Here is a 24764-nt window from a genome sequence, read left to right as displayed (position 1 = left end):
AAATAAGATTAATAAAAATTGAGAAAATTACTAAATCAGGAGAAAGACATAATTCAAGGGTAAGTAATAAACATTTACTTGGTTCATCAATTGTTAATTCAGCTAACTCTAAATACTAGGTTAAACATAGACTTAACCGAAAGACTCTCTCTCTCTTAAGAAACATGGAAAAGCAGAGGAAATTGTACACTGTGTTGACTCAGGCATAGTATCCTACAGTTTTACAACGTCTTAAAAATATAGAGATTAAAGTGCTTTTTTAAAAAATTTATTTTTAATTTACATGTATATTGCCTGCATGCATGTAAGTGCACCTATGTGGTGCAACGCTCATAGATTCACTGGAACTGGAGTTATGGACAGTTGTTAGCGACCATGTGGATGTTAGGTCCCGAACCCAGGTCCTCTGCAAGAGCCTTCTCTTCAGCCCTGAGATTAAAATGCTTTAAAGACTCTTAAAATAAAACTAGTGTTTCATATTTTTTGTTTGTTTTCTGAAATAGGATCTCACCATATAGACCAGGCTGGCCTCGAACTCAAAAGAGAGCCCACCTTCCTCCGCCTCCTTAGAGCTGGGATTTAAGGTGTACACTACCATCCTGGAAATGTTTCAGATTTTAATAAATATATTAAAGAGGCTTGTATTCAAGTAAATGAGAATGGAAAAAGCTATAAATTTTGACAACTTTCAGAAGGCTCTTGCTTTCAGGACTGGTGGAAGGTATATTGGTTTATAATAGAATACCTGATCATCATGTTCATTTTCTTCTGTAGTTTCAGTGTTAGCCTGAAGTGAAGTCTGGACATCAACAGGGCTTTCTTCAAATTCTTCCATTTCTTCATCCTCATTCTCATCTTCTCCGCTTCCATAATTAGTTAAAGCCTGACTTTCAGCTTTAGACAGATCTAAGTTGATTATATACAATTTGTAGTCAGCTTCATAAATTAATACTCTTGGTGTAGAGGAGAATCTTGATATATTGCTGGTACTAACTCTAAGATTTAAATCACCACCTTAGTATCCTGGTGCTGTGCACCACACCCACTCACTTAATTTTTTATTTATTTATTTATTTTTTTCTTTTGGTCTTTTTGAGACAGGGTCTCCCTGCAGCCCCAGCTGGTCTAGGACTATGCAGACCAGGCTGGCCTTGAACTCACAGAGATCCTCCTGCCTCTGCCTCCTGAGTGCTGGGATCAAAGGTGTGTACTACCACATCCAGCTCCACTCAATCTTAATAAAGGTTATTGTTGACATTCTTGAATGCACAGGTACTTTACATACTGTATCTAAAATGTTCAAATCAGTGAATACTAGAAACTATGGGACAGACTTTAATCAGGCTTATATCACATCATTTAGTCAAAATTAAACTGGGATTCAAATTCAAAGTTTCATACAATTCTATACTCTGTGCATTTCTACAAACTGTAAGTGATCTATAGATACTATAAATAAGGCTCAAAACCTTTAGACTTACTAATGGACACTGGACATCTTTCACTTTCTTCATCTTCCTCTTGATCAGAAACATCAGATTTTATATTTTGGGGCTCTTTGGCAGCATATGTCTCAGAAGTTTGAGTCTGCTTAACTGTTTCAGTCTCATCTTTGTCCTATAAACAAATAATGTAAGCAATTAACTCCTTAAAGTACTTTAAGAGTTTTCAAAACAATGGGTACCGTGCAATAAAAATACATAGTATTGACAGTTTTGTTTTTAAAAGAAACACAGTTTGTCAGAAGAAAGGACATTTAATTATATACTTTATTCACAAATATGGAAGTAAAAGCTGTTATGTATATTTTGTTCTAAAAGCATTATTTATAGAAACAAATTAACACATACTTTATCTTCATCATCAATCTCTCCAGCAGGTGAGCCATGATCTCCTTCAAGAATCCTTTTGGCCTAATAGTAAATCAATTAAGTAGAATTCAGAAAAACACTTATATAATCCCAGTTTTTCTAATCTCATTAAATGGCATTCACTGACCCTAATGCAAAAACCACTAAATCAGAAACCAGCCTTTGTTGCTATTAGCTTATTATTTCTTTAAAAACTTTCTCCATTTCACATGTATATATGTATGAGATGTATTTTGGTCTTTTTGAGACAGGGTCTCCCTGTAGCCCCAGCTGTCCTGGAACTCACTATGTAGACCAGGCTCGCCTTGAACTCACAGAGATCCTCCTGCCTCTGCCTCCCGAGTGCTGGGATTAAAGGTGTGCGCCACCACGCCCGGCGTATGTATGATATATTTTGATCACACCACTCATTATCTTTTCTTAATGCCTTGCTTTAAGAAGTATTTATGTTGCCTCTACATGGTAAAGTCCTTTTAATAAGAATGATACTATATAGCAGTCCCTTCTGCATGAAATAACTACCATCATAACAACTTCAGCTGAGCCTGATCACTAAACATCATCACAATTGGACTTGCTGAAGGTTGTGCTCGTTCATTAAAAGAGGACTCAGCAGTGTCACTGGACCCTTACTGAAGTATCCATCCACTCTTCCCAGCTAACTGTATGTAATTTGACCCTAATCACACATGGCTTCCTGGATTTGGGGAGGGGTAAAGCATACAATCTGGGGAAGGCTAGGAAGAGAAGGCATGACCCATGCTGGGTACAGTGTGCATATATCCTCAGGTCATACTACACCTCAGCAACCCCTCAGTTATCTTGGTAAGTAAGCTCAATAAATTCACTGGTTCCCCAGTGAAACTTTAATGAAACATTGGCTTGACATTAGAACCTTAAAAGGGAATAAGCATTGCTTAGCATCCCCAGGAAAATAAGTTTCACAACCGATGGAAACTTTATTTGTTAATGCTATTGTCTCATTATTTAAAAAAGAAAGAAAGAAAGAAAGAAAATGAGAATGTAAAAGATGTTAAAAGGATATAGGAATGGAGATACTTTCCAAAATATACAGAAAAAATGAGAAAGCCTAAGAAAGTGATGAAGGTCTGTTTAGGTTTGTTATCTATAAAGGATGAGACAAAAATAATAAAAATTTCATATGGTCATAGTTTAGTCAACTAGTTTAAGGAACAAAATATAAATCTAGTCAATATTTATCTAAGACTATTTGGTTCTCTACCTAAGCCTGATCTACATAGCACATGATAATTAAAAGTATCAGACTGGTGGAAATAACCTTATTGGATGTTTAACAGCCATAAGTTTGAGGCCTATACTAATATAGTCAGAGGGACTTAAAGGACAGTTTTTACCCATTGCCCTCCAAGGTTGACCAGGTTCCAGGGGACTATGGAACATCTCTCAAAATGTCCTATCAATGCGGTGAGTCACCTGTCCTCTTGTTCAGGGAGGACATGGAGACCCCATGAGATGGCCTTGAACCAGTGTCCACTCTACAAACAGGAGGGTCAACTCAAAGGAAACATCTCATTCATGCTTCCACGTGAAGCCATATATGGTTGAACAGGACCTTTGACTTACCTTCAAATAGATGAACTGGTAAAAGAAAGGAGCCAGGAGCTCCTCCCAACCCATGTGAACCCTGAGGAACAGATCCTCAAATGACCGTAAGTGTAAAAATAAATTGATTTATCTGGGCCAGTTGTATGGTCTTAAACACCGAAAAGGAAAGTATAACCAAAGAGTAAAGTCATTATTATACTTCTTTAAGAGTTCAAGGGATTATACTTCCCAGACAAGGTAATACAAAGATGTTTTCTAAGCAGTTCCATGAGAAATGAGGGAGTCTCTCAAGCGGTAAGTGCCCGAGTTAGAATAACATGTTTGTGTGAGGCTTTCAAGTATAGTCATCTGGTTAATCTCAAACCAGGTCAGCCTTGATGTCTGGGAAACAGCTTTGCCAGTAATCAGGTCTTGCTATATTCTGGGGTGGGGGCCTACAGCTCTCCACAATCCTGACTCCATCACTCTCAAGTAAAGCCTTGGCAGACAAAAGAAAAATAAGGAGGAACCCAATAGAGGGATGCTTTTGGAAGCTCTCGTCAAGAAATTCCAGTGGGCTCTCATATGAACATTTGAGATTTTCCCAGTTCTGACTTTTTTTTTCTAGCTTCCTGTCTAGAACTTGTAATGCTAATTACTCTTGCCTTTACTTATCCTTCATATCTCTTATTCAGCAGCCAAGGATTTCTTTTCTACATATAGATAAGAGTTATGCAATTTGGGAGTCTTTTAGACAGACTCACTGAAGGGGTATCCAATTGCCTCATCCTGCGTCCTGGTTCAGTATGGAAGAAACCAGAGCAGTCTGCATCCTGATTCCCCATCTGCAAGTTGGGTAGCCTTTTCAGAGGATGGTGTGATAAAAATAGGAGGTAGGAATTGGCTAGGCAGTTAGGGTAAAAAGACCCCAAAGAAAAGTAGCAAGTTTCTTGGCTAAAAGTCAAAATGTCCTTGGTCCTGTTGGCAACATACTCTGTTCCAAAGGCCAAAAATGTCAACAGTATTTGGGAGCTTGTATCTAATCCTTAAAAGATTTTAGGGTTACCTCTTCAGAGAGGGGAATGTTACAGTACCCAAAAGCCCTATAAAAATAAAGAAAAAAAGTGATGGAGAGACATGGGAGGTGTTGAAAGGGAGGGAGTGGGCATGGATTTGATCAAAACACCTTATATGCATGTATGTAAAAGTTAAAAAAAATAAAATTATGTATGTCTTTGATATGTGTATGCTTGAGGTGCATGTGCATATGTGGGTGAGTATAAGTATGTATATGTGGAGGTCAGAAGAAACCTTAGATGTTGGTCTTTGTCTTCCACCTTGTTTCCACCACCCTGTTTGAGACAGGGGCTATTTTTTTTTTTTTTTTTTTTTGCTTGCTGCTGTACACACTAGACAAGCTGACCAGCAAACTAGTAGGGAGTCTCCCATCTTGCTAGAGGAGCACAGGGATTATAGACATGTACAGTCATGTCTGGCTTTATATGGGTTCCAGTGATTTCCAAGTAGCAAGTCCGTTGACCACTGAACCATATCCCCAGCCCAGCTTATCATTTCTTTTTAAAAATATTATATGTAGTATTTTATTTTACATGTTTCAGTGTATTGCCTGCATGTAGGTAAGTGTACCTGTAGTGTACAATGCTTGCGGAAGTCAGAAGAGGGTGTCAGATCCCCTGGAACTAGAGTTACAGACAGTTGTCAGCTGTCATGTGGGTGCTGGGAGCTGAACCTGAGGGTCCTCCACAAGCGCAGCCAGTGTTCTTAACCAAGCCATCTCTCCAGACTCCACTTTTTTCTTTTTTTAAAAAAATATTTTCTTTATTATTTTTATTTTATGTGTATGAGTGTATTGCCTGCATGTACATGAGTGCACCCATGTTGTGCAATGCTGCAGAGGTCAGAAGATGGCTTCAGATTTCCCTGGAACAGGAGTTAAGGATGGTTCGTAGCCACCATGTAGGTGCTGGGAATCGAATGCAAGAGCAGTCAGTGCTCTTAACCACTGAGCCATCTCTCCAGCCCCCATCATTTCTTATCTGGACAATTCCAACTGTCTTACACCTTGTCTCCCTACTTCTATTTCTACTCTATTACAATCCCCACTGAATATGATATTCAGAAAATTATTTTAAACTACACATGAGATTATATCCTTCTACCTCAGACTTTTCCAAGGGTTTCCATACTGCTTAAAAAAAATGACCTCATATAAAGTTTTTTAAAGCCTATAACTTGGCCTTTATTATATCTGTGACCTAACTTCCTAATTCTTAATATGCCACTTTCATTGGCAGGGCTGGGGTTCAGGGCCTTACTTGTATGCTGGGCAAATCTAACCCCAACCATCTCTTTGGTTTACCTCACCACTCTACTTAATGTTCTGCCTTTCTGGTCTTTCTGTTCAACTGCTCAACCCTGCCTTTGGTGTCATTATATGTAGTATTCTCTCCATGGGAAGCTCTTCCTTTACATCTTCATTATGAATTCCTCTTTTATGTCTTAGCTCATATTTCACCCTCTGGAAAAGCCTCATGAGACTGCCTATTTGAAGCAGACTGAAAGACTACTTTCTAATAATTTATTATGGTATTATGCTGTTTTATTTTCCTTAAGCTCTTACAATAGCAATGGCTGGAATGAATTCATGTCTAGAATAAAAATATTAAAAATATTGGACAGGCATTGTTCTGGTTTGTTTTTTCATTGCTGTGAGAAAATACTCTCACCAATACCAACTTGGGGAGGAAAGGGTTTATTTGTCTTACATCTCCCAGGTCACAGTTCATCAGGGAACCCAAGGTAGGAACTCAGGGCAGGAACCTGGGGGCAGGAGTTGGAGCACAGGCCATGGAGGAAATGTTGCTTACTGGCTTGCTCCCTTGGCCCCTGCTCAGCCTGCTTTCTTATGCAACACAGGCCCACTTGCCCAGGGGTGGCACCACTCACAGTGGGCTGGGCCCTCCCACATCACTCATCAAGAAGATGCCACTCAGACATGGCCACAGGCCAGTCCAATAGAGGCAATTACCTGATTGAGTCTCCCTCAACTCAGGTGTGTCAAGTTGACACTAAAGCTATCCAGCACAGGCGTTGTGGAGCATGCCTTTAATCCCAGCACTTAGGAGGCAGAGGCAGGTGGATCTCTGTGAGTTCAAGGCCAGCCTGATCTATATAGTGAGTTCCAGGTCAGTTGGGGTTATAGGGAGACCCTGCCTTAAAGAAAAGAAAATGTTCCAGGACAGCTGGGGCTACAGGGAGATCCTGTCTCAAAAAGACCAAAAAAATAAATAAGTAAAATAAAAAAATAAAAATATTTTTAAATGCACAGAAAATAGTCTGACTCTATTTTAGATTCTAAAGGGGGTTTTCCTCTCTCTGTCTGTATCTTGGCCTGCTTTCCCTTCTCATGACCAGCAGGCAAAGAAAGGGGTACCTATATAAGGAAAAGCCTCCTAGATAGCCTCATATTGCAGGAGAACAAACTCATCAAACACATCCAATTTCACATGCAATCAACATGAATAAGGCAGAAGAAAGGAGAGATGAGAAACTAAAATCCAAGCTCATAAACAAGCATGTTTGCTGGTTGGAAGTAAATTCCATGTGATACATATTTTCTGAGACTCTTTGGGGATTGGCAACAGCCATGACAGGTAATCGAGCAAGAACCAGATCTCAGCAATTCTCTCCTCTTGCAAGATCTAAGTTAAGTAATAATGAAGTTAACTGGGTACCTGACATGTACATTTAGCATCAAATTTTGTCTGTATTCCTCACCCTAAGCCTCTGTGGTTTATTCCAAGATTCAGCATGTGGCCCATGTACTGATTTACAATCTAACTAACTGGTTTTACTAAAGGTAACATTTGCTGAGGTCAGATAACAGTTTTGTTACTAATAATGATAAAGATCAAGAACTGTATTTATAGGCTAATTGTAACTTTTCCTAAAAGCAAAGTTGAAGTTACCTCTTTGGCATAAGATTGTATCACTCCAGATGCTTCAATTTTCCTTTTGCATCTTTGTTTAACAGTTATACTATTATTATCCAAATCTTGCATGAGCTTGAAGAAAGCCAATTCATTAAACAACACTTCAGATATCTCAACAAGAAGATCTTCTCCACAGTCTTTCAGTTTTCTTCCTGCAAATTTTGCCAGTGAATCCTACTCAACAAAAAAACAAATATTTTAATAACCCAAATAATTTTAATATTTTGGCAAACTTCAATTGTGGATATAACAATACAAATGATTAAAAGGTTAAACTATAACACTTACCCAGAGAAAAACAGTATTAATATTTTTAAAGTATTGAAAACTTGAAACCAATGGCCAAAGTTATTAGGATAAGTATTTCTATGAAATATTACTATATTCTAGCAGGAATCTTGTCAGTCCCCTTAATTTAGTACTTATAATTCTTGGGCACAAATGAATATAGACTCCTAATTCCCCCAAAGTTCCCAGATGGTAGACATAGGGACTATATAATCAATACCGTAATCAGGTATTGAATCTATGTGAGAAAAAAAAGTCTTCCTCTGGTGGGGTGTGGTAGCACTCATCTTTAATCCCAATACTCAGTGGCCGAGACAGGTGGATTTCTGTGAGCTGGAGGCTAGTCTGCTCTACACAGTGAGTTCCAGGCCAGCTGGGGTTACAGGGAGACCCTGTCTCAAAAATATCTTCCTCATTGAAATGGTGACATTATTTTTATTTTCTCCCTTTACTTTAGCTAACCAGTCTAATTTAAATTTTTCTTCAGAGTAAGTTTACGAGTAAACTTCAGTTCTATTCAAGCTGAAATACAGCGTCATCAAATGAACAAATGTTGTATTTGTATAAGTCACTTCCCTTTTGCTTTCTTGCAAAAAATATGGTCTATGCTATTTAGAAAATAGGAAAACTATTATATTCAGTATCCCATTATATTAACCTCTCCCAGAAGATAACAAAAATAAAAACATTATCTAGTTCAATCACAAAAAGATATAATGCTAGAGATTTATGATAAAAAAAAATTCCTGCCGGGCGTGGTGGTGCATGCCTTTAATCCCAGCACTCAGGAGGCAGAAGCACATGGATCCCTGTGAGTTCAAGGCCAGCCTGGTCTACATAGTGAGTTCCAGGACAGCTGGGGCTACAGCGAGACCCTGTCTCAAAAAAGAGAAAAAGGACAAAAAAAAAATCTTGAACAGGTTTCAGAAGGAAAAATTAGAAGTCAATACTTCAACCTCAAAGGAAAGAAGGAAGGAAGGTTTTAGGAAACTAAAACCAGTTTAACCTCTGAAGAGAGCAAGGCAAAGCTTCACAGGAAAACTTCACTGGAAAATGGAAATGTACTGTCTACTTTTGAGTAACAATGCCCACCACTGAACTAGCCCAATGTAAAAATATTCAGATGAATATATGGTAAAGATGTTTGTAATATAAAGTAATTAAGGAGTCTATACTAAACAGTTTTTCAACCTGGGCATTATTAACATTTAGGGCTGTATAACTGTTTTTTAGAAACTTAATTGTTCTAGTCTGCCTTTGATTGTTGTGACAAAAACACTCTGACCAATACCAACTTAAGGAGGAAAGGGTTTATTTGGTTTACAGCTCAAAGATCACAGCTCATCAGTGAGCCCAAGGAAGAAACTCAGGGGAGGAACCTGGAGGCAGAAGCTGGAGCACAGGCCACTGAGGAATGCTGTTTTTGGCTTGTTCCCCTGGCCCATGCTCAGCCTGCTTTCTTAACAACCTGCCCAGGGGTGGCACCCCCCACAGTGGGCTGGGCCCTCCCACATCACTCAAAAACCAAGAAAATACCCCACAGACATGACCATAGGTCAGTCCAATGGAGGCAATTTCCCAATTGTAGCTCCCTCCACTCAGGTCTGTCAAGCTGACAACTAAAGCTATCTAGTACCTTAATTAAGCAGTATCCTGGCCTTTACCTAATACCTCTTCTCTTTCCTCTCTCTCTCTTTCACCTTATCTGCTATAACAAAATGTATGCAGACACTGTCAAATGTATCCTGAGATGTAAAAATCTTCTGTAGTTGATAACCATAGCCTCAATATAATTTAAAGATTCATCTGAATATAAGATAGTGATTACTAGAGGTTGGGCAGTGTGTGAGGGAAAGGAATGAAGTAGGTATAAAACAGAGGGATTATTTTATTCTGTTCTGCAGGACAATGTTATGGCTACAGTTCACAGCAACCAATAAACTATTTTATAAACATCTATAAGACAGGAGCTTGGCCAGGCGTGGTAGCGCACGCCTTTGGTCCCATCACTTGGGAGGCAGAGGCAGGCAGATATTTGTGAGTTCAAGGCCAGCCTGGTCTACATAGTGAGTTCAGGTGAGCTGGGACTACAGGGAGACCCTGTCTCAAAAAAAAAAAAGAAGACAAGACAGGAGCTTGAAGGCTCCAAACATAAGCGATAAGGGGAGGGAAATGCTAACTTTTCTGACTTATTACTATGTACATCATAACAGTAAAAAAAAAAGACAAAAAAGTTACTGTTGTGCTCTAAAAAGTTTCTGTAATTGGTGGTTGGTTTCTGGCTCCTAAAATTTCCCAGAATAGTAAAAACAAATCAGAGCATACTTAAAAAAAAAAATTTATTGGAGTTGGGATAGGTCTTAGAGGTGATCAAGTTAAATGAAAATATAGAAGGTCTTCTTAAATTTTTTTTTAACTAAAAAATAACCTAAAAAGTACTAAAATGCCATCCCAAATGAGTATTAGAATGGATGCCTAAATAACTTCTGTAATATGGCAACAGATATGTGTAAATGGCAAGAGTCCAAGCTAGGTGGTATATAGTGAGTGGTAAGTCATATAAAAATAAACTCTTACCTGTAATATACTTCCTAGTTGTTTATGAAAGAACTTTACAAACTCTTTGCTTTCATCATTCTGCTGGGTAAGAGTCAAAACCATTCGTCGTACTGAAGTGAGAAGTTGAGAAGAACAAACTTCATCCATGTGCTCCTAAGAAAAATCCTAATAGGTTAGAATATAAGCTTACGTGTTAAAACAAAACAAAACAAAACAACAACAAAAAACCTCAAGAGAAAACTGGTCAAGAGAATAAGAATTTCTGGCCTGAGTGGAGCCTTAACTTTCCATTTTGCCAGGTCAATCACTTGATCACAGGATCAACCCTAGGAAGGCGGGTTCACCTTAAGTCATGCAATCTGGTGGAATACTTAGCATATTAATGAGATGGTAAACTTTTCCTGCCTGGAATCACTGCACCTAGCATGGTGCTTATGGAGCATGCCACAGACTTGTAGCTTTCTGTAAGTCTGCCTGCTTTCTCAAAAGCATGACCTCTCCTTTTCTTCTTTTATCTTTTTTCCTAACCCTTGGACTGCCTCAAAATTTTGGGTTTTCCTACTCTTTCTTTAAAGCTGTCCTCCCCATGTGGCTGCTCGTCCACCATGTGTCTGATCTCCATGCCAGCTCTAAACAAGCATGGTTTTATGGATGTTTTTCTTTCTTCCATTCTCCTCTTCAGGACAGCTGCTGGGATTTACAATTTGCCTGCCTTAAGGATTTTTCTTTAAATTCCAATAAAATTGTCCTAAAGCTTCAAAAAGTTAAAATTAAAAATATTAATCCACTCAATTTGAAATTTTTTTCTCTTGCATAGTTTCTCAATTTTCAGATATTTGAAAGATTTGTTCATAAGAGCAGTCAAACTCTCCTTATATATATAAGGAGCTTTGACAATTTTAACCTACCTAACCAGAAAATAGCCAGTAAAAGAAATTGGCTGATCAAGTACTTTTCATCACTTCCTTTATGTACCGAGAAGAATTATGTATGATGAATGTTCAATTTCTCTGTCTTACTGTTTGTAGTTCAGTTCATTTCAACTACTCTTAATTATCCACCTTGTATCCAACTTCCTATTATCTCCTAAATCCATGTTTCTTTATCTTCATTGTATTGGCATCTTACAGATGGTTAGGAACATCCAGCCTCTTCCCAGTAGATGCTAGGAACTCCACCATCAACACCTGCACCCATACCAACTACTAAAACGTATCTCTAGATATTATGAAATGTTTCTAGCTTTCTTTAAAAGCCACTTAAAGCAAGCCTCTTCTTAACTGTCTTTTAAAAAGGACATGAAGGGCTAGAGAGATGCTTAGCAGAAGACCCGGGTTTGAATCCCAGCACCCACATTGCAGCTAACAACTGTCCGTAATCCCAGTTACGGCCTCTTCTGACCTCCACGGGCATTGCACAACATGGGTATACTTACCTACATGCAAGCAATACACACGTACACATAAAATTTAAAAAAATAATAAATAAAATTTTTAAAAAAGGACATGAAAGCCAAGTGTGGTGGTGCTTACCTGTAATAATAGCACTTGGGTGGCTTAGGCAGAAGGATCAAGTTCTAAGTCAGCATAGGATAGATAGCAAAACCTTGTCTCAAAAAACTAAAACTGCCAGTCACTTCATGTGGCCCAGAGACCCAGATTTCTGAAGATTAACAGTGAGACCAGACTACACTAACCCCACAAAAGGTTTGCTCCTGGGCTCAGAAGTTCACTTATGTAGGGGGGAACACATCTAACACCGTATTCAAGTGTCAACACAGAATTACAAGATTGAACATTAAACACCATTCAGTTGGTCCCCATTCTTACACACTGAGGTAACAGCAAACAAAATTCCAAACTCCTATTCAACAACAGTGAGACCAGGTATCAATACCAGGAAACACCACCAAGGACCTAACTCCAGGTGCCTATGTCAACATAAACAATATGAATAACCAAAACAATGCATCTCCTCCAGAAATCTGTATACCTACTGCAACATGCCCTGAAAAGAAAAACTGACTTGAAACAAAAGATAATGATTTCAAAACAGCAACTATAAATATGTTCAATGAACTCAGAAGACATGTATAAATTCTGGAATGAAGACTGAGAAAACAGAAAACAGCTGAATGAAATAAAACAATTGAAGATACATGAAAATAGGACTTAACAAAGAAATAGAATTTCTGAAAAGCCGAACTAAAGTTTGAAGTGAGAAACTCAATCAGTGAAATAAAAAACTCAGTGAAACGCCTTACCAATAGACTGAATCAATGTAAGAGAGAATATCAAGTCTTGAAGACAAAGTAGGGGATTCAGATCACCCAGTCAAAGAAAATATTAAATCTACGAAAATCCAGGAACAGAATATGCAGGAATTTTGGGATACTATAAAAAAATAATAATAAAAACAAAAAAATCTAGGGGCTAGAGAGATGGGTCAGCAGTTAAGAGCACTGACTGCTCTTGTAGAGGGCCTGGATTCAGTAACTTCAGTTCCAAAAGAATCCCATATCCTATTCTGATCTCCATGGGCACTACATGCACAAGATGCACTTATATAAACATGCACACAAAACACTCATACACATATAATAAAAAAATAAGTAAATAAATAAATAAAACCCATAAATCTACAAATTACAGGTATAGAAGGGTAAGAAACCCAGATCAATGGCACAGAAAATATTTTTTAAATTTATTTTATTACTTATTTTATGTGAATGAGTGTCCTGCCTGCATGTATATAGGTACACCTGTGTAGTGCAGTGCCCAAGGAGGTCAAAAGATGGTGTCAAATCCCCTGCAACTGGAGTTACAGACAGTTGTTAGCCACCATGTGGGTGCTGAGAATCAAACCTGGGTCTTCTGAAAGAGCAGTCAATGCTCTTAACCACTAAGCCATTTCTCCAGCCCCACAGAAAATATTTTCAGCAAAATCATAAAAGAGAATAAGATGGCTGCAGCATGTGTGCTGGGGACGTGGAGCCAGAACACCAGCTGTCGTGGGTATTGAATTCAGGGCCTTATGCATACTAGGTTTGTGTTTGCTATTTTTAAACATGTAGTAATGTACATCTTTTAAAGCTAAAATGTGTGTGTTTCTTGGGTTATCCTTCACTTAAGTTCAGAGAGCCACATTACTCACTGAAAACAACTCCTGCTCTGTGGGGACAAATTGTTCAATTCAAACTCTCAGATATTGGAGAAGTAACTATTAAAGAATGATATGCTGAAGAAGGAGACACAGTGTCTCAGTTTGACAGCATCTGCGAAGTTCAAAGCGATAAAACTTCAGTTACCATCACCAGTGGATACGACGGAGTCATTAAGAAGCTCTATTACAACCTAGACTACATTGCTTATTTGGGGAAGTCATCAACAGACACAGAAACAGAAGAAGAACGTAAGAAGATATTGAAACACCTGCCATGTCCCATGAAGAACACACACACACTAAGAGATAAAGGGCCAGAAAACATTAGCAACTCCTGCAGTTCATTACCTGGCAAGAGAAAATAATACTGGAGCCATATTGCCTCCTTCACCAAAAGCTGAAATTCTATCACCTCCACCAGAGCCAGCAGATAGGACTGTCCCCATACCAATATCAAAGTCTCCAGTATTCACAGGCAAAGACAAAACAGCCTATAACAGGCTTTCAAAAAGCAATGGTCAAGACCATGTCTGCAGCCCTGAAGATCCCTCACTTTGGCTATTGTGATGAAGTTGACTTTACTGAACTGGTTAAGCTCTGAGAAGAATTAAAACCTTTGGCTCGTGGAATCAAGTTCTCCTTTATGCCAGTCTTCTTAAAGGTTGCTTCTTTGGGATTATTAGTTTTCTATCCTTAAAGCTCTGTGGATGAAAATGCCAGAATATCACATACAAGTCTTCTCACAACACTGGGATAGCAATGGATACCAAGCTGGGGTTGATTGTCCCAAATGTCCCAAATGATCTGTTCTGTGTTTGAGATCACCATGGAAATGAACCACCTCCACAAACAGGGTTCTTCGAGTCAGTTCAGCACTGCAGACCTCACTGGAGGGACGTTTACTCTTTCTAACATTGGATCAACTGGTGGAATTTATGCCAAAGCTGTGATATTGCGACCTGAAGTAGCTATTGGGGCTCTTGGAGCAATTAAGGCTCTTTCCCAGTTTAAACAGAAAGGAAAAGTCTATAAAGCCCAGATAATGAACAGCTGATCACAGACTTATTGATAGAGCTACAATGTCACACTTTTCTAACTTGTGGAAATCCTACTTAGAAAATCCACCTTTTATGCTACTAGACCTGAAATGAAGATAAGACATGTTTGAACTTATTTGAGCTTCCAAAGAGTATGTAATGCCTACTGTGCCAGCTCATATTCTTGATACAACTTGCATTATAAATCATTTGTATGGTATGATTAAGGCTGTAAAGCACAGCATTTATCACTATTTTGTTAGACTTTTTGCTGACCATGAATGATGGTGTAACGGTTCTCCTGGGGCATCACATTTTATAGGTCAGAGAGTGACATCCTAATACAGTACTGAGCTCTTTGTGTCAAAGAACACAAACAGGCAACAAAACAAAATCAATGTTACTAAATGACAAGTAGCAACAGATACATAGAATTTGCTGTTTCTTTTTTATTTTTTTTAACTGAACTTTTAAATTATACTCAGTTGGGGAAAGGAATTAATATATACAAGTATATTTTCCATATCTTTACAATCATGGTGACATATAAATTAAGTACAATTATTCTTTTAAGATAACCAGGAGCATATTCTTATTTTATGTACAAAGTATCATCTATATCTTTTAAAAGGGAAAATTATAACCTGACCCTAATTATAATTTTAAAACTGGTAAGGCTATTAAAGTTGTATGTTTCAAATGGATATACTTCTAGAATTCTGGTAATGCTTTGACATTTTGTTGGGAAATTCTTTATCTTGCATATATACTTTATTAAGTAAAATCCTCAAAACACAGCAGTCACTGGCAATTTTTTGATACTCAGGTCCGTTGCTTTTCAATTTTATTGATCTTTGGCCAAAAACAAGAAAAGGAGTCCGTTCTGCTCCATTCTTCTTGAATGGGAATGTGGATAAGAGTCAAATGAGAAATTGTGGGCATAAAATTTAACTTTATACATAACCAAGGCTCTGTAATGATCATTTTGTTAAAAGTTCTCTTTAATTAGAAATAGCATCAAGATGAATTCAATTCAACATTTTCATTTGAATTCAGAAATGTAGGTTGCTTTTAATATTATCTAGCTGAGTATTACATGGCAAAATTACTTGTTTAACAGAAAAAGGGGTAACTTTGATGATTTAATTTTTTTTTCAAAATGGAAATACTTTATTAAGTCAACTATAAATGCTGTTTACTTAGTAATTCATATAATGAAATCCATTATTTTATATGCAAAGAAAATTAACAAAGTAAAAGTAAAAAAATTCAGAGCCAAACACTGTATCACATACCTATAATCTCAACACTTGAGAGGCTGGGACAGAGGATCATGAGTTCAAGGCTAGTCTGGGCTATATAGTGAGGTTATGTCTGAAAAAAATGGGGGGAAAAAAAAGCAGATAACCTGGAGGGTTATAAACAAAATAAAATGTTATCTATAATCTTACCACTGTTAATAATACAATGTATATTATCTGTATACATAGTATCTTTTTATAAAAATGTGATCATAGTGTAATTTCTATTTTATAATTTGATTTTTAAAAACTTAATTATTATATTATGAGCAATTTTTGTTAATAAACAATTCCACATTTAAAAAAGAAAAAATCATCCAAATCTAAGGAAGGAGAGGCCTATCAAAGTCCAAGAGGCATACAGAACACCAAACAGACCAGACTAGAAAAGAGACTCCCCACATCACATAACAATCAACTGTTAATTAAACAGACTAGAGAAAAAATACTGAAAGCTTCATGAAAGAACAAATCACATATAGAGGCAGGCCTTTAACACCCAACTTTTCAATGTAGACTCTGTAAGCCAAGAATGGACTATATCAAGAATGGACTGATATTCTACAAATTCATAATACACCATAGATACCAATCCAGGCTATTATATGTAATAAAAGTATCATAATAGAAGGAAAAGTTTCCATGATAAAAACAAATTCAAGGAATTTATGTCCACTAATCCAAGTCTACAGAGGATAACAGAAGGAATACCTCTGAAGAGAAGAAGATAAAACACACAAAGAAAGCACAACCAATAAACAATTCTAGAACAGATTTAAAAAAAAAAAAAAAGAGGCCAAAGAAAACACCATTACCACACACACACTATTAATATACATGGGTCAATAATAACTCTCAATATAAACAGTCTCAATAGCCCAATAAAAAGGCACAGACTACATGACTGGGTTAAAAAACAGGATCCGAACTGGGCGTAGTGGTGCATGCCTTTAATCCCAGCACCTGGGAAGGAGAGGCAGGCAGATCTCTATGAGTCTGAGGCCAGCCTGGACTATATAGCAAGTTCCAGGACATCAGGGGCTACAGGGAGACCCTGTCTCAACCAAAAAAAAAAAAAAGAGAGAGAGAGACAAATTAATTTAAAAAAAAATCCCAGGATCCAAGCCAGGCGTGATGACACATGCCTTTAATCCCAGCACTAGAAATACAGAGGCAGGCAGATCTCTTGCTGAGTTTCAGGCCAGCCTGGTCTACAGAGAGTTCTAGGACAGATGGGGCTACAAGGAGACCCTGTCTCAAAACAAACAAACAAACCAACAAACAAAAAAACCCTAGGATCCATCTTCCTGCATCCAGGAAACACAACTAATCACCATTAACTGATACCACCTTAAGGTGAAAGGACAGAAAAAGGTACTCCAAGCAAATGGAACTAAGACACAAACAGGTATATCTATTCTAATATCTGATAAAATAGACTTCAAATTAAAACTAGTCAGAACAGATTGGCAAGGACATTTCATACTCCCTAGAGGAAAAATATGTCAAGGAGATATTATAACCCCAAACATGTATGCACAAAACACAGGGGCACCGAATTTCATAAAAGAAACACACTAGGATCTAAAAATCACAGACTGACTCCAACAGTGATAGTGGGTGACTTCCATACTCCATTCTCACCAAGAAATAGGTTGTCCAGACAAAAACTAAACAGAGTAACCCTGGAGTTAAACTGACATCATAAATCAATGGCCCTAACAGACAATTAGAAAACATTCTACCCAAACACCAAACACACTTTCTTCTTAGCAGTCCATGAAATTCCCTCTAAAATCACCATTTATTAGCACACAAAGCAAGTATCAACAAATTTAAGATAAAAAAGATAACAGCTTGTATCCTATATGACCAAACAGGAATAAAGGTGGATTATCAACAAAAACAGAAATAGGAAAAAAAAATTCACAAACTCATGGAAACTAAACAAAACACTATAGAATGAAAACTGGGTCAAGGGATAAATCAAAAAAAGAAATAAAAACTCCTAGAATTGAATGAAAATGAAAACACTCCAAAATTTATGGGGGACAATGAAGTCAGTGACAAGAGGAAAGCTAAGTGCCTATATCAGAAAAGTATAGATGTTTCATATTAATAACTTAATGACACACTTGAAGACTTTAGAAAAACAAGAACAAACAATATAGAAAAACTAGATGAGATGAGATAATCAAAATCAGGGCTGGAATTAATGAAACAGAAATGGAAAAAATAATAAAAAGAATAAATGAAAACAGAGTTGGTTCTTTGAAAAGATTAATAAGATTGACAAACCTCTAGTCAAATTAACCAAAAAAAGAGAAGCCAAATTAAAAGAATCAGAGATGAAAAGGGAAACATCACAACAGATACTGAGGAAATTCAAAGAATCATTAAGGACTTTTAAGAACCTTATAGCACTGAATTGAAAAATCATATATATGACCTACCAAATTAAAACAACATGAAGTAAACAATTCCAATATACCCCTAACAACCAATGTAGAAGCAGTAATTAAAAATATCCCAACTAAAAAAAGGCCAGGACCAAATGGATACAGAACAGAATTCTAACAAATCTTCAAATAAAAACAAGCAACAATTCTTTTCAAATTATTCTGTAAAAAAGAAAAGAAAGGAACATTCAAATTCTTTTTATGAAGCTAGGATTACCCTAATTCCAAAAGCAGATAAAGATCCACCAAAAATGAAAAGTGTAGGCCAATCTCTCTGATTAACCAATGTAAAAATTCTCAATAGAATATTTGCTGTGCTAGAGAGATGATGGCTACGTAGTTAAGAGCACTGACTGTTCCTGCAGAGGTCCAGCCCCAGATTTGATTTCCAGCACCCACATGGTGGCTAACAGCAGTCCGTAAGTCCAGTTCCAGGGGATCCAAAGTCCTCTTCTGACCTCCGCAGGCATTATGACACTGGTGTACTTACAAACACGCAAGCAATATCCTTTTCATGATAAAAGTCATGGAGAATCTAGGGGACATATCTCAACATAATAAATGCAATATACAGCAAGCCCACAGACAACATCATACTAAATGTAGAAAAATTCAAGGCATTTCCACTAAATGAGGAATGAGAAAAGGATGTCCATCCACTCTTTCAATTCCTGTTCAGTATTGTACTTGAAGTCTTAGCTACAGCAATGAGACAAGTAAAGGAGATAAAGGGGATACAAATTAGAAAGTAAGAAGTCAAAATATCTCTATTTGCGGGTGATAGGATACTATACACAAAAGACCTTAAATACTTCCCCAAGAAAACTCCCAGAGCTGATAAACACATTCAGCAAAGAAGCAGGATACAAAATTAACATCCCCAAATCAGTAGCCTTCCTATATACTAACAACAAACATACAAAGAAAGAGACCCAGGAAATGATCCCATTCATGATAGCCTTGAAAACCTTAAAATATCTTGCCCCTTTGCCCCTTTGCACTTGAGCTCCTGACTAGCCTTGTAAGGTAGTCAGATCCTGCCCACTTGGTCATCATCTTCCTGCTTCAGGAAGAGGCCCATTCACACTGCTAGAGAGATACCAACTAGCCTACCTGGAAGCATTCCATTACTCCAATAAAAAAGTAAAAGTCAGAACCTGAAGCACACACCAACTATTCATACCTGATCAGAAAGCAACCAAGGTAAATCAAAAATAAAAGCAGAATCAAACTTCAACTCAACAAAGCAGGCTAGACTTTATCAGACATACAACAAATAAAAGAAGTCCATATGCCCAAGTCACAACACTAAAACACAAATAATATGCAAAACAAAAAATTATGTTCCTTCCAGGTCTCACCAGTACCACGAAGTATTCTACAACGAGAACTAGCCAGAGTAACATAAGGATGCAGCACTTAAAAGAGCAATCATAAACATAATCAAAGAAGGATTTTAAAGACACATAAACAACTCAAGAGGATAGGAATAAACTCCTGGCTAAAGCTCAAGAAAATACAAATATGTGGCTGAATGAAATGACAAAGACAATTCAGGATTTGAAAAGTGAATTCTTGAAAAAGAAATACTGAAGAAAACTCAAGCTGAAATGAAGATGGAATTGAAAAGCTCATGAAGCCAATTTGAAATAGGGGAAAGCCTTACTAGCAAAATGAAGTGAATGAAAAACAGAATATCAAGATTTGATGATAAAGTTGAAGAACTGGATCACTCAAGCAAAGAATATGAAAAAATTTTAAAAACACAGGAATGGAATATCCAGGAAATGATGGACACCATGAAAAGACCAAATCTAGGCACAGAGGAATAAGAAACTCAGGTCAGTGGCACCGACCAGATCTTCAACAGGATTATAGGAGAAAACTTCCCTAAATTAAGGAAAGGCCTACCTGTACAGATACAAGAAGCACACAGAATAGACAGGACCAGAAAAGAAACTCCCCACAACATAATACAGTAAAAACACTAAATATACAGAACAAAGAGAGGATACTGGACACGTTTCAAGAGGAAAACAAATTACATATAAAAGAAAACATATGAGAATAACAGCCGACTTAATATAATGAAATGGGTATACTACCAAAAGTAATGTACAGATTCAATGCAATCCCCATCAAAATCTCAACACCATTCTTCACAGAAATAGAACAATTTTTTTTAATTGAAAAAAAACCTCTGAAAGCTAAAGTAATCCTGAGCGAAAAGAATGATGTTGGAGCCAATACCAATATATCTGATTTGAAGTTATGTTACAAAAACATAAAAACAAAAACAACATGATACTGGCACAAAAAGAGACATTGATTTCAATGAAATAGAATAGGGAAATGAAATATAAACCCATGCACAGCTATAGCCACCTGACTTTTTGACAAAGATACCAAAAATGTATTCTGGAGAAAAGACAGCTTCTTCAACAAGCAATGCTGGGTAAACTGGGTATTCATATGCTGAAGAATCAAACTAGATTCCTCTCTAGATAGGAATGAATATACACAATGAACTCCAAATTGGTCAAAGACCTAGAAAAACCTGAAACTGTGAAACTGCTATAGGAAATAGGAAACACTTTAAGATTTAGGTGAAGACTTCTGAATAGGATTCCAGTTACCCAGGAAATAATGCCAAAAACCAAGAACTGAAATTAAAAGGCATCTATACAACAAAGAAAAGTTTCACTCAACTGAGTGAAGAGATACCTATAAAATAAGAAAAAAAATCTTTTCTAGCTAGACATCTGACAGAGATTAGCATCTAGAATATACATAGAATGCAAAAAACTAACAATAAATAAAATAATAGGCTAATGAACAGGTAATTTTCAAAGGATGAAATATAAATGAACAATAAACATGGAAAAATAGTCAATTTCTTTAGCCATCAGAGAAATGCAAATTAAAACTACACTGAGGAGGCTGAAGAGATGGCTGAATGGTTAAGAGGACTGGTTGCTCTTCCAGAGGACCTAGGTTTAGTTCCCAGCATTCACATGGTGGTTAACAACTGCCTATAACTCCAATTCTGGGGGATCTGATGCCTTCTTCTGACCTCCATGGGCACTTCATGACATGGGTGCACTTACACATGCAAACAATACACATTAAATAAAATTTTTAAAGAAGTTTTTGGAAAAAGCCAAATGAGGTATCTGACCTCTGCGGGCAGTGCACGACACAGGTGCACTTATACACATGCAGTCAATACAGTATTTTTTAATAAATAAAAATAATTTTTAAAAACTACTACATTCAGATCCCATCTCACCAAGGTCAAAATGGCAATAGATAACAAATGTTGACATGGATGTGGATGAAACAGAAACCTTACACATGGCTGGTAGAAATGTAAAGTAGTCCCACCACTAAGGAAATCAGTAAAGAGGTTTCTCAAAAATCTGTCATACGAGTGAGCTATACTACTTTTCATTTTAAAGGACTGAAGTGAACATATAGCAGGGATACTTGCATATCAACATTTATTCTAGCACTATTTGCTTTAAGTTATAGAACCAAGGTAGGTGTCTAACAACAGAAGAATGGATAAATGTTGCACAATGGAATTTTTTCACCCATAAAGGTGAGGTCATATCATTTGCATGAAAATGTATGCAACTAGACGTAATCATATTGAGCAAATTAAGCCAATGTTAATCAAATATACTTCTACCATTTGTGGTTTCTAGCTATATAAAATCATGAATGTATAAATAAATTTATGACATAAAAATAGAAGTGAAACTGTCTAGGGGAACAAAGGGACTAAGAGGAGGGGGACAAGGAGAAAGAGAAGGGCAGGGGGCATGGTAGGGGTATATTCAATGTACAATAAATACTTGCATGAAAAATATTCTTATGTAACACAGTACCATGTAAAATGAATATACACAATGAAAATTTCAAAAAACTATTTCCATACTTGCTTATTTATGTTTTTTTGAGAGAGTCTCATGTATCCTAGGCTGGCCTCAAATTCCCTATGTAGCCAAGAATGACATTAAACTTCGGATCCTCCTGCCTCCATGTCTTTAGTGCTAGGATTATAGGTGAGCACCAAAATGCACAGTTTATGTGGTGTTGGGGATCAAATCCATGGCTTCATGCATCTTAAGTGAACACTCTAAATTTTCCTGCTTTTACATGAAATAATTTGTGTACAGACAGATGATATCTTTTCTTTTGCCTATGAAGTCTACTACTATGCTGTTTCTTTATAGAAAGCACTTTCTACAATTTCTCAAAGATATGCCAAAGAACTATATTACTTGCACTGAGTAAAGAAATACAGGGATATGTAAGTAGCTTGCTAGTCAGTACAATAGTGAGAAATTAAAGTACAGAGAAATGAAATTAAAATTAGAAATGAGTCCCAATGACAGCACATCATATAGTTTCCCGAAGCTGAAGTGAAAGCAAAGTTTTCATCCTTATTTTTTTTAATTTTCAACTTCTCACTTTAGATGAGGCTGTAGAGTGATTTCAGAGTGTTGTCTTCTCATTCCATTTTTACTTTTTAAAAAGTAGCAATAAAACCATTATTATCAGGAAGGGCCTTGAATTCTCTTCTTTTTTTTTTTTTTTTTTTTTTTTTTTAAGGCAGGGATTCAGGGCTAGAAAGATGGCTCAGCAGGTAATAGCACTGGTTGCTTTTCCCAGAGGACCCAGGTTCAATTTTAAAATTTAAAAATTTTAATTTATTTTTATTCTGAAACAGGGACTTACTATGTGGTCCTGGCTGGCCTGGAACTCACAGAAATCCTCTTGTCTCTGACTCCAGAGTCATGGGATTAAAGGAATGTGCCACCCCACCCCACCACATTCTACTTCTTACCATTCCTTTCTTACATATTCCTTTCTTAGCCTAGTTAATTTTATGAAATAAAATACCACTCTTAAATTTCATATTCACTGTTAATAATATAAGCTGGTTTATTTAAAAAAATGATTACCTTCAAAAAAGGAATGACTTCTTTCATAATTGCTTTAATTTGGCGGTCCAGTTGTTGAGTATCAATTCTAGGACATGGGACGGTAGAAATTTCACTTAGAGGTTGTTGTGAAGTATGATTTTCAATAATGGGAGTTTCTATTTTTTAAGAAAAATGGTATGTCAGCAAAATCCAATGACAACAAATATATATATATAATATGCATTAACACAACATTTTAAAGAATGTTATAATAATTTTACATTAAATTAATACAAAGGCAAACAAACAAAAAAACCTTCTGAGCTGGGCATGATAGTGCACACCTTTAATCCCAGTCCTCGGGAGGCAGAGGTATGTGGATCACTGTGAGATCGAGGCCAGCCTAGTCTACATTAGAGTTCCAGGTCAGATGTGACTACAGAGAGACCCTGTCTCAAAAAACTAACACAAAGGGGGGGAAAAAAAAATCTATGTAGTTTCAGTAGTCCTAGTAAAATTTAAAAAGTAGCAAAAAAACCACATTATTATCAGGAAGGGCCTTGAATTCTCTCTTTTTTTTTAAGGCACAGATTCAGGGCTAGAAAGATGGCTCAGCAGGTATAGCACTGGTTGCTTTTCCAGAGGACCCAGGTTTGATTCTCAGCATCCACACGGTGACTAACAACGATCTGTAACTCTTAGTTCCAGGGGATCCATCAACCTATCAACCTCTTCTGACTTCTGCTGGCCTTGCTCAACATGGGTATACTTATACCTATGGAGGTGAAACACTCATACATATAAAATAACGTAACCAAGACTAGACTTGACGCACGATCATCCTGCTTCAGATTCCTGAGTGCTAGGATTATAGCCATGCCCAGCTACCTTTTACATCTTTATATGCAACTATGAGTACTACTTCTAGTTACTCTAAAAATACACCTTCTATATTATTAATTGTAGTAGCAGCAGCAGCAGCAGCACCATCTTCATCCTCAATAACCCTGTAGGTACATCTCATATTTGAGTTACTTTCAGTCTCAGTCTTCATACGTTCATATTCTCTCATTCTGGCTAAGGCTTGATCCAAGTGAATCACAGTGTTACCTGCAAGGGAACAGGAATATTTCTAGAATATGTAAAAGCAAATCTTTCTATAATTTCTCAAAATTAAAAAATTCTGAACATGAAGGAAAATTAGCTTTTGTGGTTTCTAAGTTATTTTTATTATCTTTATTTAGGTATGTATGTATACATGTATCTATGTGAGTGAATGCCATGTGTCTGCAGAGGCCAAGGGAGGGCACTGGATCCCTTGTAGCTAGTTACAGATAAGCCACCCAATGTGTGTGCTGGGAACCAAACACAGGGTCCTCTGGAAGAGCAGTTAGTGTTCTTAACCACTGAGCTATCTCTACAGACCAAAATTAGCTTTTAAACAACTTCTAGCTTCTATACTAAAGGGGTACTTCATATATATTATCATTTCTATTTACTTAATCCTTAAATTATCCTACAGATAATAGTATCTTCATTTTTAAGTCTTAAGTAATTTGCCTCAGGTTGCACTATCA

At 36.9% G+C, this 24764-nt stretch overlaps 1 protein-coding gene and 1 pseudogene across 9 annotated transcripts in view; one reads left to right on the top strand and one right to left on the bottom strand.

Moving 5' to 3' along the window:
* The window catches only part of Pcm1 (pericentriolar material 1), a 130857-nt gene that overhangs the window by 17617 nt on the left and 88476 nt on the right, over positions 1 to 24764 (bottom strand). For 8 of the 9 annotated variants that reach the window (XM_008850845.3, XM_008850850.3, XM_029554904.1 and 5 more), the window contains 7 exons: positions 24133 to 24297; positions 23227 to 23363; positions 10316 to 10450; positions 7427 to 7624; positions 1851 to 1913; positions 1482 to 1617; positions 746 to 906 (listed from right to left, as the gene is read on the bottom strand). In XM_008850845.3, the coding sequence (XP_008849067.1) occupies positions 746 to 906; positions 1482 to 1617; positions 1851 to 1913; positions 7427 to 7624; positions 10316 to 10450; positions 23227 to 23363; positions 24133 to 24297 (995 nt within the window). The remainder of the gene's footprint in view (positions 1 to 745; positions 907 to 1481; positions 1618 to 1850; positions 1914 to 7426; positions 7625 to 10315; positions 10451 to 23226; positions 23364 to 24132; positions 24298 to 24764) is intronic. The other variant, XM_008850846.3, reaches the window with a different exon arrangement.
* On the top strand, positions 13259 to 14990 carry LOC103748253 (annotated as a pseudogene).

The sequence above is a fragment of the Nannospalax galili genome, unplaced genomic scaffold (assembly GCF_000622305.1).
Source record: "Nannospalax galili isolate Female #2095 unplaced genomic scaffold, S.galili_v1.0 scaffold1025, whole genome shotgun sequence".
Lineage (NCBI taxonomy): Eukaryota > Metazoa > Chordata > Mammalia > Rodentia > Spalacidae > Nannospalax > Nannospalax galili.
Note: the sequence above shows the minus strand (reverse complement) of the source record. Positions and strands in the feature narration are given on the sequence as shown.